The 13518-nt window shown below is 48.2% G+C and overlaps 1 protein-coding gene across 2 annotated transcripts in view; it reads left to right on the top strand.

Annotated features, from left to right (window-relative positions):
• The window catches only part of LOC107121947 (protein farnesyltransferase subunit beta-like), a 66939-nt gene that overhangs the window by 37060 nt on the left and 16361 nt on the right, over positions 1–13518 (top strand). For both annotated transcript variants that reach the window (XM_015424963.1, XM_015424962.1), the window contains exons 5-6: positions 8290–8436; positions 9286–9369. In XM_015424963.1, coding sequence (XP_015280449.1) covers positions 8290–8436; positions 9286–9369 — 231 coding nt within the window. The remainder of the gene's footprint in view (positions 1–8289; positions 8437–9285; positions 9370–13518) is intronic.

Below are 13518 nucleotides of genomic sequence, written 5' to 3'. Positions count from 1 at the left end.
TGACACTGTCTAACCATCTCATCCTTTGCCGTCCCCGTCTTCTTTGACCTTCAATCTTTCCCAGCATCAGGGTCTTCTCCAGTGAGTGCTCCCTTCTCATTTGGTGGCCAAAGTATTTGAGCTTCAGTTTCATTATCTGGCCTTCCAGGGAACAGTCAGGGTTGATTTCTTTGAGGATTGACTGATTTGTTCTTCTTGCAGTCCAAGGGACTCTCAAGAGTCTTCTCCAGCACCATAGTTCAAAAGAATCTATTCTTCGGCGCTCGGCCTTCCTTATAGTCCAGCTCTCGCAGCCATACATGACTACTGGGAATACCATTGCTTTGACCATGCGGACTTTTGTTGGCAGGGTGATGTCTCTACTTTTTATCATGCTGTTTAGGTTCGCCATCGCTTTCCTCCCAAGGAGCAGGCGTCTTTTAATTTCATGGCTGCAGTCACAGTCTGCGGTGATCTGGGATCCCAGGAACGTGAAGTCTGTCACTACTTCCACGACTTCCCCTTCTATTTGCCAAGGAGTGATGGGGCCGGATGCCATGATCTTAGTTTTTTTGATGTTGAGCTTCAAGCCCACTTTTGCGCTCTCCTCTTTTACTCTGAGCAAGAGGCTCTTTAGATCCTTTTCACTTTCAGCCATTAGAGTGGTATCATCTGCATATCTGAGGTTGTTGATCTTTTCCCCAGCAATCTTAATTCCCGCTTGTGATTCATCCAGGCCAGCATTTCGCATGATGTACTCTGCATATATATTAAATAAGCAAGGTGACAGTATACATCCTTGTCGTACTCCTTTTCCTATGCTGAACCAATCAGTTGTTCCGTATCCGGTTCTAACTGTCGCTTCTTGGCCCTTATACAGGTTTCTCAAGAGACATGTGAGGTGGTCTGGTACTCCCATCTCTTTAAGGACCTGCCATAGTTTGTTGTGATCCACACAGTCAAAGGCTTTAGCATAGTCAATGAAGCAGAAGTAGATATTTTTCTGGTACTCTCTTGCTTTCTCCATAATCCAGCGAATGTTGGCAATATGATCTCTCGTTCCTCTACCTCTTCGAAACCCAGCTTGTACTTCTGGTAGTTCTCTATCCACGTACTGTTGAAGCCTAGCTTGTAGGATCTTGAGCATGACCTTGCTAGCGTGTGATATGAGTGCAATTGTGCGATAGTTTGAACATTCCTTGGCATTGCCCTTCTTTGGGATTGGAATGTATACTGATCTTTTCCAATCCTGTGGCCACTGTTGCGTTTTCCAAATTTGCTGGCAAATGGAGTGCAGAACTTTAACAGCATCATCTTCTAAGACTTTGAATAGCTCAGCTGGAATACCATCACCTCCACTAGCTTTGTTGTTAGTAATGCTTTCTAAGGCCCATTTAACTTCACATTCCAGGATGTCTGGCTCAAGGTCAGTGATTATACCGTCGTGTTTGTCAAGGACATTGAGGTCTTTCTTGTATAGTTCTTCTGTGTATTCTTGCCATCTTTTCCTAATCTCTTCTGCTTCTGTTAGGTCCCTACCGTTTTTGTCCTTTATCATGGCCAGCTTTGCATGGAACGCTCCCTTGATTTCTCCAATTTTCTTGAAGAGATCTCTAGTCCTTCCCATTCTATTGTTTTCTTCTATTACTTTGCACTGTTCATTCAGGAAGGCCTCCTTATCTCTCCTTGCTGTTCTCTGGAAATCTGCGTTCAGTTGGGTAAATCTTTCCTTTTCGCCTTTGCCTTTCGCTTTCCTTCTTTCCTCTGCTATTTGTAAAGCCTCATCAGAAAGCCACTTTGCTTTCTTACATTTCTTTTTCTTTGGGATGGTGGTGATTGCTGCCTCCTGTACGATGTCACGAACCTCTGTCCATAGTTCTTCAGGCACTCTATCTATCAAATCCAGACCCTTGAATCTATTCTTCACCTCTACTGTATATTCATCAGGGATGCGATCTAGGTCAAACCTGAATGGCCTCGTGGTTTTCCCAATTTTCTTCAGTTTAAGTCTGAATTTTGCAATGAGTAGCTCATGATCTGAACCACAGTCAGCTCCAGGTCTTGTTTTTACTGACTGGATAGAGCTTCTCCATCTTTGACTGCAAATTATATAGTCAATCTGATTTCGGTGTTGCCCATCTGGTGATGTCCATGTGTAGAGTCGCCTCTTAGGTTGTTGGAAAAGGGTGTTCGCTATGACCAGTGTGTTCTCTTGACAAAACTCTGTTAACCTTTGCCCTGCTTCATTTTGCTTTCCAAGGCCAAACTTGTCTGTTATTCCGGTTACCTTTTGACTTCCTACTTTAGCATTCCAGTCCCCTATGATGATGAGGACATCATTTTTTGGTGTTAGTTCTAGGAGGTGTTGTAGGTCTTCATAGAACCGGTCCACTTCAGCCTCTTCTGCATCAGTGGTTGGGGCATAGACTTGGATTACTGTGATGTTGAATGGTTTGCCTTGGAATCGGACCGAAATCATTCTGTCATTTTTGAGATTGTATCCCAGTACTGACTTTTGCACTCTCTTGTTGACTATAAAGGCCACACCATTTTTTCTACGAGATTCCTGGCCACAGTAGTAGATATAATGGTCTTCTGAGTTAAATTCGCCCATTCCTGTCCACTTTAGTTCACTGATTCCTAAGATATCGATGTTCAGTCTTGCCATCTCATTTTTGACCATGTCAAGCTTACCTTGATTCATAGATCTTACATTCCAGGTTCCTATGCAGTATTGTTCTTTGCAGCATCGGACTTTCCTTTCACCATCAGACACATCCACAACTGAGCATCCTTTCGGCTTTGGCCCAGCCGCTTCACTCTTTCTGGGGTTACTTGTACTTGCCCTCTGCTCTTCCCCAGTAGCATATTGGACACCTTCTGACCTGAGGGGCTCATCTTCTGGCGTCATATCTTTTAGCCTTTTGATACTGTCCATGGGGTTTTCTTGGCAAAAATACTGGAGTGGGTTGCCATTTCCTTCTCCAGGGGATCACGCTTGGTCTGAGTTCTCTGCTGTGGCCTGTCCGTCTTGGGTGGCCCTCCACGGCATAGCCCACAGCCTCATCGAACCACGCAAGCCCCCTCGCCACGACAAGGCAGTGATCCATGAGATTAAGACATACTGAGGCCCTAAGTGATGTCACATTTAAGAGGCCTTATAGCACTACAAAAAAAAAGACAATTTAGTATTGGGGAGATTGTATTTAGAGGCCCTTCATAATCTGAGAGCATAAATTGTAGATTACTTTGTGCATAAATCCAGTTCTGGCAGGCCCTGTCTGTCGAAGGCTCGGAAATCAGAGGGCTTTGACATCTGTGCCCCTCATGGCTCTCTTTTACAAACAACTTTTCTAGAACACTGGAGGTAAATTCAGAACTAAGAGTTCATGTGAGAAGAAGTGTAGCCTGAAATAATTTGTCCTGCTCCACAATTTCTGCCTAGAAAACACAGTAGAAATGGTCTCCCAGAAGTTCTCATTATCTGTGCATAGTGTATGGCTCCCTGGGCTAACATCCCTGCATCCCTGCATGATACATAAGAATGTTCTGATGTGTCTGAAACACAACAGTGCATTGTCCCATTCATCCTGCTCCAACAATAACCTCTCAATAGCTGTTTCCCTGGGTGGAGGCTTTTGGTGCGTCTTGTGATCTGCATAAATGGCGGTGCTAAGGGACCCTCTGTGGAAAAGAAACCAGCTCCTTGTTGAGCAGAGAACCTGCATGTGTAGGAGGAGAGGGGGTGGTGGGGAGAGCAGACAAGTAGAGCTTTTTCTGTCTGAGAAACACTCATTGATTGCAAAATAATGTTGTGATTAGAGTCGTTCTGCAGGGCAGAAACGAAGAGGCTGGGGTTTCTTTTGTGAGTCAGGGAGAGATGTCGCGAGGAATGGGGAAACGAGAGTGCTGCTAAAGTGCGGGCAGAGACAAAGCATCTTGCCCAGGAGAAACTGCAGCCAAAGCTGTGGATTCCTCTACCAAAAGAGAGCAAAGGAGACTCATTGCTTTTTTCTTTTATCAAGCCAAAACAGAGCATGCAGAATAGGTGAGATGGTATCTAATAACTGTTGCCCAGAAGTGTTGTCGTGGCTGCATATCCAGAAGCGCGTTCCAGTTTTAAGAAAATGTACCTTTGGAAGAAGTCCAAGTTGATGCCTGCTTGGCTGGATAGCTTGTTCTAAGGGAATGACTAATGATTAGAGCTTTCCCACCACCAGACTTTTCTTCACTTCTGTGTTAGTGAAAGGCATGAGGCCTCTGTGTAGTTCATGTGTGACTCATATGTATTTGTGCTGAAAACCTGTGATTCAAGTGCAGTTACATTGCCCAATGGGCAGATAGAAATTTTCAGTCATGAGGCCTGCATCTAGTTCATGTGTGGCTTATATGTCAGAACAGGACATGGACCTTGGACGCGTGACTGAGACCTGGGTGCGACACGGGGAGTCGGTAGCACTCTCCCAGTTAGCTCCTCCCAGTTTCTCAGTCCTCCACCAATCCCGGACTAAGGTGCGGGGGGGGGGAGTGCCTCTGTTCATTCGGGAGGCTTACTCCTTCAGAGTGCTTCTGTTGCCGAAGCTCACGGGCTTAGAGTGTGCCGGCTTTGTATGGGCTGTACCATGGTCGGACCACCATGTTCTGAAGGCCCGTGTGAACAGCCTACTCCGACCCTGTTTGGGCGGCGAGCATATTTTAGCTTGCCCATGGAGCCAAATGGACCCTCAGTGCTCAGATTGCCTGGAGGCATAGGCTAGGGTGCCACCAATACGCGGATGACACCCAGCTATATCTGTTGTTGGGTGGCCAGTCCGACTCTTCCCCAGAGGACCTGGATCGGGTGCTTCAGTATATGGCGGGCTGGCTTAGATTGAGCCAATTGAAATTGAATCCAACGAAGATGGAGGTCCAATACCTACGTTGGAGCGGTTCGGGGTTAGGGATCCCACTACCGACCTTCGATGGGGCACCGTTGGTGCCAGCACCGAGGATCAGCAGCTTGGGAGTGCTCCTGGACGCTGTCAGATATTCCAATAACTCAATAACAAAACACAGGACCTAATCAGGTTCAGTTTATTGATCAGAGCAGAGAACACTCCATGAACTTCGGTGTTAGAAATAACATAAGATGAGCGGGCGAAACAGTTATACCCCATTCGTACAAGACCCCCTGATGAGCAGAGGCCAATGAGCAAACACCTGCAAGCGCGGGGAAACGCTAACGGACCCAGTGAGGGCGGGAGGCTGGCAAAGGAGGCAGGACGGAGAATCCAGGCGCTCAAGGCCACGGAGAGATAACAAGGCAACAGGGAGAAGGCAGCTGCTGGGAAAAGGGGGGGTGGCAAAGCGCACAGCCCACACATTCCACCACAGGAGACATCCCATGGCGGTGTCAACCGACAGACGCCACCTTAACAATGGAGGCCCAGATAGCAGCCACTGCCAAGGCAGCCTTTTACCATCTACGGCTGATTAGGCAGCTGGTTCCCTTCCTTGAACGCAATGACCTAGCAACGGTGATCCACGAAATAGTCACCTCGAGATTGGACTACTGCAGTGCTCTCTACACGGGGCTGCCCTCGTCCGAAATCTGGAAGCTGCAACTGGTGCAAAACGCAGCAGCCAGGCTGCTGATGGGTCTCTCTATATGAGAGCACTTCATGCCTGTGCTGAAGGCATTGCACTGGCTGCCAGTAGCATACCGGATTCGGTTCAAGGTGCTGGTTTTGACCTTTAAAGCCCTATATGGCTGGGGGCCTGCCTACCTGAGGGACCGCCTTTCCCCACATGTCCCCCAGAGAGCACTGAGGTCAGGGACCCAAAACCGCCTGATTGTCCCTGGTCCAAAAGATGCTAGACTGGCCGTCACCAGAGCCAGGGCCTTCTCAGTGGTGGCTCCATACTGGTGGAATGAGCTCCCGGAAGACACCAGGGCCCTGCGGGACCTTTTACAGTTCTGCAGGGCCTGTAAGACGGAGCTCTTCCACCAGGCCTTCGTTTAGGAGCTGCCACTGAGGATTGAGTGCTGGAAACTGAACCATCAAGACCCCCATGCTAAATTATTGGCATTAAGACAACTGGACACTGGCCTACTTATAGCGGCCCATTTACAGTAAACGCCATCTCCACCAATCGCCCTTTATGTATATTATGGTTTGAAATTTTTTTGCTATGCATTTACGCATTTGTATTTTATTGCATTTTAGTCTGTGCATGCATTTTAGTCTGTGCCCACATTCTGCTGCATGCATATGTGCTGAAAAGCTATGATTCAAATTCAGTCTTATTGCCCTACCTTCATACCTGTGTGGGGCAGAGATCCAACCAGTGCCACGATTGCCTGTTCTGTGGAGCCAAAATGGCTACAAAAACCCAGATCTGATAGCTTTTTAAAAATCTGTTTGTGTCTCTGAGTCTTTGGTATTATGTTTTGGCATAAGAAGTGCTCCTGTTAACTGAAGAGTGTAAGAATCACAGAAAGAGAGTGTCTTTATCTAATCAGCATGCCAAAAGGTTATAGATACTGCTTTGCAGATTTGTCAGTGAAAAGACCAATGGTGCAGGGGAAAGGAATCTTTAATTATTGTATAACCCCTACATGTTTTGTGTGCCGCTTCATCAGGGCTGCTTCCATGTGCCTATTTAGGGCCTTTCCAAATGATGTTCCAAATGTGGTGGCTTGTTTGATAGTAACATTTGGGGGATGCAAAGTGGTAAGTTCTGTTATTCTAAATTTCACTGGGTTGGAGCCTGTGCAGTGCCCACAAAAGGAGCTAGTGGAGCTGGATTTTTCCTACCTTCTTCTCTCAACAGCTCCCCGTGAGTGCCAATATTGAAGACTGGGAGGCCCATGTGGACAAAATTGCATGCAACATAAATGGCTGCAGTGAGGAGAGAAAGCAGGAGAAATTCACCTTCTCTACACCAGTACAAGACTGCTCATGGAAGATGCCTGAGGGATGATTCCTCCCCCCCCCCCAAACCTGAATGTTTTGCCCCTGTGGTTCCCCCAACTGTCAGCATTGCCCTTTTTTGGCATTCACAGCAGGCTGCAAGGCTAAGAGAAGAATGGCATAAGACACTTCCTTTAGGGCCTTATATTTGTGGCATATAGGATCCAACCCACTGAATTAACTGGGTAACACGTGCAGCTAGGAAATGATTCTCAAGTTAGATTATAAGAATGGGGACAGATTTATCCAGATAAGACGGAGGCAGTGCAGGTCGGTAAAGTGGTAACTTTGGCAGGGATTGTCCTACCCACCCTGGACAGTACAAGGCCTGAACGTGACCACCTCTGTAAAGAGCTTAGGAGCATTAATGAATCCTGTCCTTTCATTAGAAGATCAGATAAAAGCACTAGCCAAGAAAACTTTCTATCAGCTGCATCTGAGGTGGAAATTATCTCCCCTGCAGGCTCGGAGGCAGGCCCGGCATCCGCAACCTCGGGTCCCTCAGAGCAGCCAGCGGGGGATTGGGGGTACACGGACTGGGAGGAGGGATGCCGGAAATGAACACAACACGCCTACCTAGCCCGGAAGTTACATAGGCGCGCGCGTGTGTGTGTGTGTGGGGGGGATGCTCTGGCTTTTGGCCAAAACTCTGTGTGTAGAAACCCAGTGAAATGTAGAATAACAGAACTTACCACTTTGCGTCCCTCAAATGTTACTATCAAACACGCCACCACCTTAGAGAGGCTTTCCTGAGCCCTGCTGAGATGGGGGATCATTTGTCAGGTGTTTCAGATTGGGGGGGGGGCTTGGTTGCAAGGACCACATGTGCAAGTAGCTTCTAAAATGTCCAATAATGCATCAAGAAAAAAACATGTAAACAGAGGCTGTAAAAGACTTTGTGTGTATTGGGATAGAAAAGGGACAGCGTGGTAGAAAGTGGAGGGGCATTTTACCAAACAGAAAGAGCTTCTGCACTGTGTTATTCTTGGTAGAAGTGTGTGCTGTTTGAGAAACAGAAGGGTTATTGGTGAGAAGACCTTTCTGCAAGATGAAAGGTTACTGCCAATTTCTTCTGGATGCAAATTACATAGTGGTTCAAGTGACTCCTGTACATATTATGTGGCGGTGGAATGTAATAGCACTGGAGGATGGAGTCGGTGCTGGGATAAAAGCTTTTTGTTGGTTTTGGTGGGGGGTTTTGGTGGGAGGAGGGAACATCATTTGGAAAGGCCCTAAATAATTGCTGTTGGCTCTGAACAGGCACATGGAAGCAGCCCTAAGACCGCAGTGCTCGTGAAGAAATGTCTAAAGCTTGTTTAACACTAACCTTCCTTTGGTCTCTCTCCTATGTGCCCAGCGTGTGCCAATTTCTGAGTCGTTGCCAGAGCCCAGGAGGAGGCTTTGGAGGGGGACCGGGCCAGCACCCGCATCTTGCGCCAACGTACGCAGCCGTCAATGCTCTCTGCATCATTGGCACGGAAGAGGCATACAGTGTTATTAACAGGTATAGGGTGGGGCCCCATGAACCTTTCCTTTAAGAGAAGATGCTGGATACTGAAAGCATCCCTGCCAGTTGTCTAAGTCCTGTTCTTCAACTTTCCCACTTGCTGAGGAGAGGGAGGGCAGTGGATAAACTGGCAGGATGCCGGAAGGGACTTTGCCATAATATGCTGTGTGATATCTCTATCTCAGATCACTTCCTCCTGCAACAGAATTCCTTGCAGCTTCCTAGTGCTCCCTGGGAGACTAGATGAAGCCCTAGAGTCTGATCTAGGGCTTCCACTACGGAGAGATTTGGAGGGCAGAGTTTGGGGAGGGTGTGGGGCATCACTTCCAGCCAACAATCTAGGCTGCCTCCCCTAGACTCTATGGTCATAGAGACTGGGTGAAATTCCTGGACATTACTATCTGAAGGCCGTTCCTGAGGATATAAAGTGGGATAGGACGGCTTTATAAATAAAATAAATAAAAAAGTAGTATCCACAAGTGGCAAGAAGGAGTAGCTTCATCTTGCAGGCGGTTTTATGATGTCTATAAATGCTGATAAGCAGATAACTGTTTGAACATACAGCAACCACTAAAAACAGGTTACCACCAAAACAGAACCTCAGAAAGATATGGACTGCTCTGCTAAGGAAAACATAAGAGGACATTGCAGGGAAGGATGTAGCGGAAGAGAGGCAAAGTGCAACTCCCTAACTCAGAGAACGGGCAAACAATGACATGTTGCCCAAAGAAGCCACATGGATTCTGGCTGGATTGTAAAGTTCCTGCCTCTGAGTTAACCCCCCCCCCCCCCCAATTCTGGGGTGTCCTCATTGTTCTGCCTAATAGTCTTGATTTTGTCTTCTAGGGAGAAGCTTCTGGAGTATCTGTCTTCCCTGAAGCAGCCTGACGGCTCCTTCATCATGCACATAGGAGGGGAAGTGGATGTCCGGTATGTTGAAAACATTCAAAAAGGTCTCAGAGGTCAGAGAATGTTACAAGATTCCGGCAGCTCTGGCAGAGTCACTGAGGGGCCTGCTGTCACAGTCACTCTTGTTCTGACATATTGTGCAAGGCAGCTTGAAGAGAGTTTCTGGCTTTTAAAGTTAGGAAGATTATGATTATGTTTGTTGTTGTTCAGTCGCACAGTCAAGGCCGACTCTTCGCGACCCCATGATGGACCACATCCCGCCAGGCTCTCCTGTCTTCCGTCGTGCTCCGGAGTTTGCTTAATTTCATGTTCGTTGCCTCGACAACACTGTCTAACCATCTCATCCTTTGCCTTCCCCTTCTTCTTTGGCCTTCAGTCTTTCCCAGCATCAGGGTCTTCTCCAGTGAGTGTTCCCTTCTCATTTGGTGGCCAAAGTATTTGAGCTTCACCATCTGGCCTTCCAGGGAACAGTCAGGGCTGGTTTCTTTTAGGATTGACTAATGTAGAACCACAACTTGCTTCTCAGCATTGCAAGTTACATTGAACAAGCAGGAACCTGCAAGAGCTTGCAAGGGGGTGTCCCATTTCCTCTTTCTCTACTATTTCCTCTCTCCCTGAAAGCTCCCATAGCCTCTCCCCTTTTCCTGCTTCCTTCTCTCTTTCCCACCCAGCAGCCAACCTGCCCCTCTGTCTTCAGCTCCCTCCTCCGGAAGCCTCTACCTAGGAAAACTGTGGCACAGTTGTGTGGTGAAAACTGCTGGGCCAGGCCCACTTGCATAGTGGGGGGGGGGCACTTGCATAGTGGGGGGGCATATCACCTCCCCGTATTATTTCCCCTTTCCCTCCTCCTGGCAACCCCCATATTCTCTCCCCTTTCCCTGTCTCAGTCTCTCCTCCTCAGCTTTTCACCAACATACTTTTTTTTCTGCCTCCTGGCTTCATCTATATTTATTATCTACCCCACTTTTCTCCACAGTAGCAACCAAAGTATCTTATATCATTCTACTCTCCTTTTTATCCTCATAACAAACCTGTGAGATAGGTTAGGCTGAGATTATGTGGCTGGCCCAATATCACCCAGTGAGCTACCATAACAAACTGGTGATTTGAACGTGGGTCTCTGAGACCCGCTTTCGTTGGGTGGCTGCTCTTGAACAGCCTAGTTCAGCCCTGGCCTAGTTCAGTCATGCAGGTCAGGTGGTATCAAGTCACCCAGTGATTGTTGCCAGGCTCAGTATCCTCAGATTTGGCTGACTTTACTGTTAGAATTGGAATAGATGATGATATTGCTGACTTGCCCCTCCAGTGTCAGCCAGGCCTGGCTGCCGTGGGAGTGGGGATGACACTGGGGTGTTAAGCTTCAATTCTGCCGTGTCTTCTATGTTTCTATTATCTCTGTCTGACCCTCAGTGCCTGGTGTAGCATTTCTCTTGGGGGAAACTGGCCCGTTACTTTGGCGGGCTTCTGCCTGATCCCAGATTGGCCCTGGGTCATCAGGGGGTCCCCTTGAATGATGTATAACTGCTTACTGTGCACACTTTTCTTTAGTTCTAACACGAAATGGTTAAGATATCTGCATGCTGCCAAAGTCTCAATAAACTTTACTTCTTTGAATGAAAGCTGTTGGGAACTGATTGCTGCAGGAGTCTGACCAAGTGTTGGAACTCCTTTTTGTTCCCGGACTCATACCCTACCATGGCTGACGATGGTACCGGGAGCGTACTGGTTACCACTGGCGAGGAAGAGCTGATTACCACCACCACTGTGACAACCATGACCTCGGGCGCTGGACAAAGTAGATTAGGAAGATTCTGGTGAGAATCCTATTCCTCGTCTTACGCCCCAAGCTGCACTGAAGAGAGCTGGGCGACAACTCCTGACCCAAGGCTACCTGTGTACGAACGACGCCATGGCAGCCGTTACCTGGAAGAGTACGGGAAGGGGTCTAAGAGTGAGGAGATGCAGATCGAATGGGCACGGCAAAAACTCCTGGTGCAGAATGAGGAATTACGCCGGGACATGCAAGATGGTGTTTGATATTCCCCAGCTCATTGTGGATGCTGTGAAGCGTGAGGTGCGTGCACTCCTGCCCAGCGGGGAGAGAGGAAAAGACCAGGACACGCCGTGCGATGGGGCACAGGCTAAGGATCAAGTGGGAAGTGTCCCCATTCCTGTTAGCCCTTCGGGGGGGTGGGGTGTCCAGGTGATCAGCAGCCGGCTGGGCCGCCGGGTCCCCCGTGCCACTGGCACGATGCCCAGCCCCAATCAGCCCCGTGAAATGTTGGATGCCACTTTCAACAGGGATCCTGACAAGCTGACCTTCTTCCTGCTGCAAGTGCGCAGATTCCTGAGGGACTGGGGTCCTCGGTTTGCCACTGATGAGCACTGAGTGGATTTTGTTGCGCGGGTACGCTGTGGGGTTGGGCGTGGGGGGGGGGGGGGAGAATCCTGCAAAAGGGAGAGGACAGTAAACTCCCTGGCTTATGTCTAAGAAGTTCAATTCTACCAAGCACAATTGGGCGATTTGGGACAAAGAGGCTGCTGCTATTAAGCTAGCCCTTACTACCTGGAGGAATTGGTTAGAGGGGCCAGGGTACCTTTTGAGGTATGGACAGATCATAAAAACCTGGAAGCCTTGCGAACCCCCATAACCTCAATGCCCAGCAGCTCCTTTGGGTGGAGTTTTTCTCCAAGTTTTGTTTGACCCTTCAGCACCTCCCCGGATTTCTTGGCTGACGCCCTGTCACGCCTCCCCCAGCATGCCAGCCAAAGGGAGGAGGTGGTAGACTCTATGTTCACTCCTTCCCAGCTGGGAGGAGCGGTGGTGACAAGGAGTTGCGCCGCAGCTGAGAAGGGGCAGGAGGAAGAACCATGGGTGGCTAAGTTTAAAGAAGCTCTTACAGAAGGGGATAAGGCAGAAATTGCCAAAGACTCATCCCTCCAGCAAAATACAAATGGCTGTTGGTATTGGGGGGGGGGAGCTTTTTGTGCCATATGCTCTGCTGGGTCAGGTGTTGCATTTTGGCCATGAATCCAAACTTGCTGGACGTTATGGATATTTAAAGACTTTACATCTACTGCAACACCAGTTTTGGTGGTCGCACATGCGTGCTGACATTTCTCAATACGTGGGTTCATGCCAGACTTGCTTGATGGGAAAAAGATGACCTGAAAACCCCCCAGGAACTTTGCGACCTTTAGAAACCCCCAGTCGCTCCTGGGAAGTTATTTCCATGGATTTTATTATTGATCTACCGCCCAGTAAAGGATATACTGTGATCAGGGTTGTGATGGATTTGTTTTCTAAACAGGCTCATGTCATCCCATGTACAACTACCAACCACCAGAGCCTTGGCTAAAATGTTTATGCACCACATTGTAAGGTTGCATTTGGTGCCCAGTAAAATAATAACCAACATAGGAGCCCAGTTTGTAGCCAAATTTTGGAAAGAACTCTTGCAGGTTTTGGGGATTACCCGGGGACTCAGAAGCGCCTATCACCCGGAGACTGATGGACAAAGAGAATGTGTCAATCAAATAGTTGAGGAATTCTTGCGCTGCTTTACTAACTACCAGCAGGATATTTGTGCTGAATTGTTGCCTTATGCAGAGTACAGTTATAATAACTCTGTGCATAGCTCCACAGGGTTTTCTCCTTTCAAAGCAATGCATGGCTATGAAGGCACCCCTTTGCCCACCATAGGTACCCCAGCACCTGGCATGGGAGACCTCCAGAGTTGGTGGCAGGACTTGAAGGACCAGTGGGCTGTCATCCAAAAGACTCTTGACAAGGCCAAAGTGGATTACAAAACTCAGGCTGATAAAGGGCGAGCTCCTGAGTGGGATTTACAACCTGGGGACTCTGTGTACCTATCCACAAAACACTTGAGAGGGCTCCAACCCAAACAGAAATTGGGTTGGAAATATGTTGGTCCTTTTACTGTGATACACAAAGTGGGGGAAGTTGCTGTTGAACTTGATTTGCCCAAATCTCTTAAAGATGGGCACCCTGTATTTCATTTCAGTCTGCTGAAACGGGCCCTGGGTCCCAACGAGTGGAGACCGCGACCACCAACCCCTCCACCTTTGATGATGAATGGTGAACCACACCAAGAGGTGGAAGAGATTTCGGATTCTAAGCTGAAGCGTGGCTGCCTTTATGATCTTATA

The sequence above is a fragment of the Gekko japonicus genome, unplaced genomic scaffold, assembly GCF_001447785.1.
Source record: "Gekko japonicus isolate JY-2015 unplaced genomic scaffold, Gekko_japonicus_V1.1 scaffold1930, whole genome shotgun sequence".
NCBI lineage: Eukaryota > Metazoa > Chordata > Lepidosauria > Squamata > Gekkonidae > Gekko > Gekko japonicus.
The sequence above is the reverse complement of the archived record's forward strand: the minus strand, read 5'-3'. Positions and strand labels throughout refer to the sequence as shown.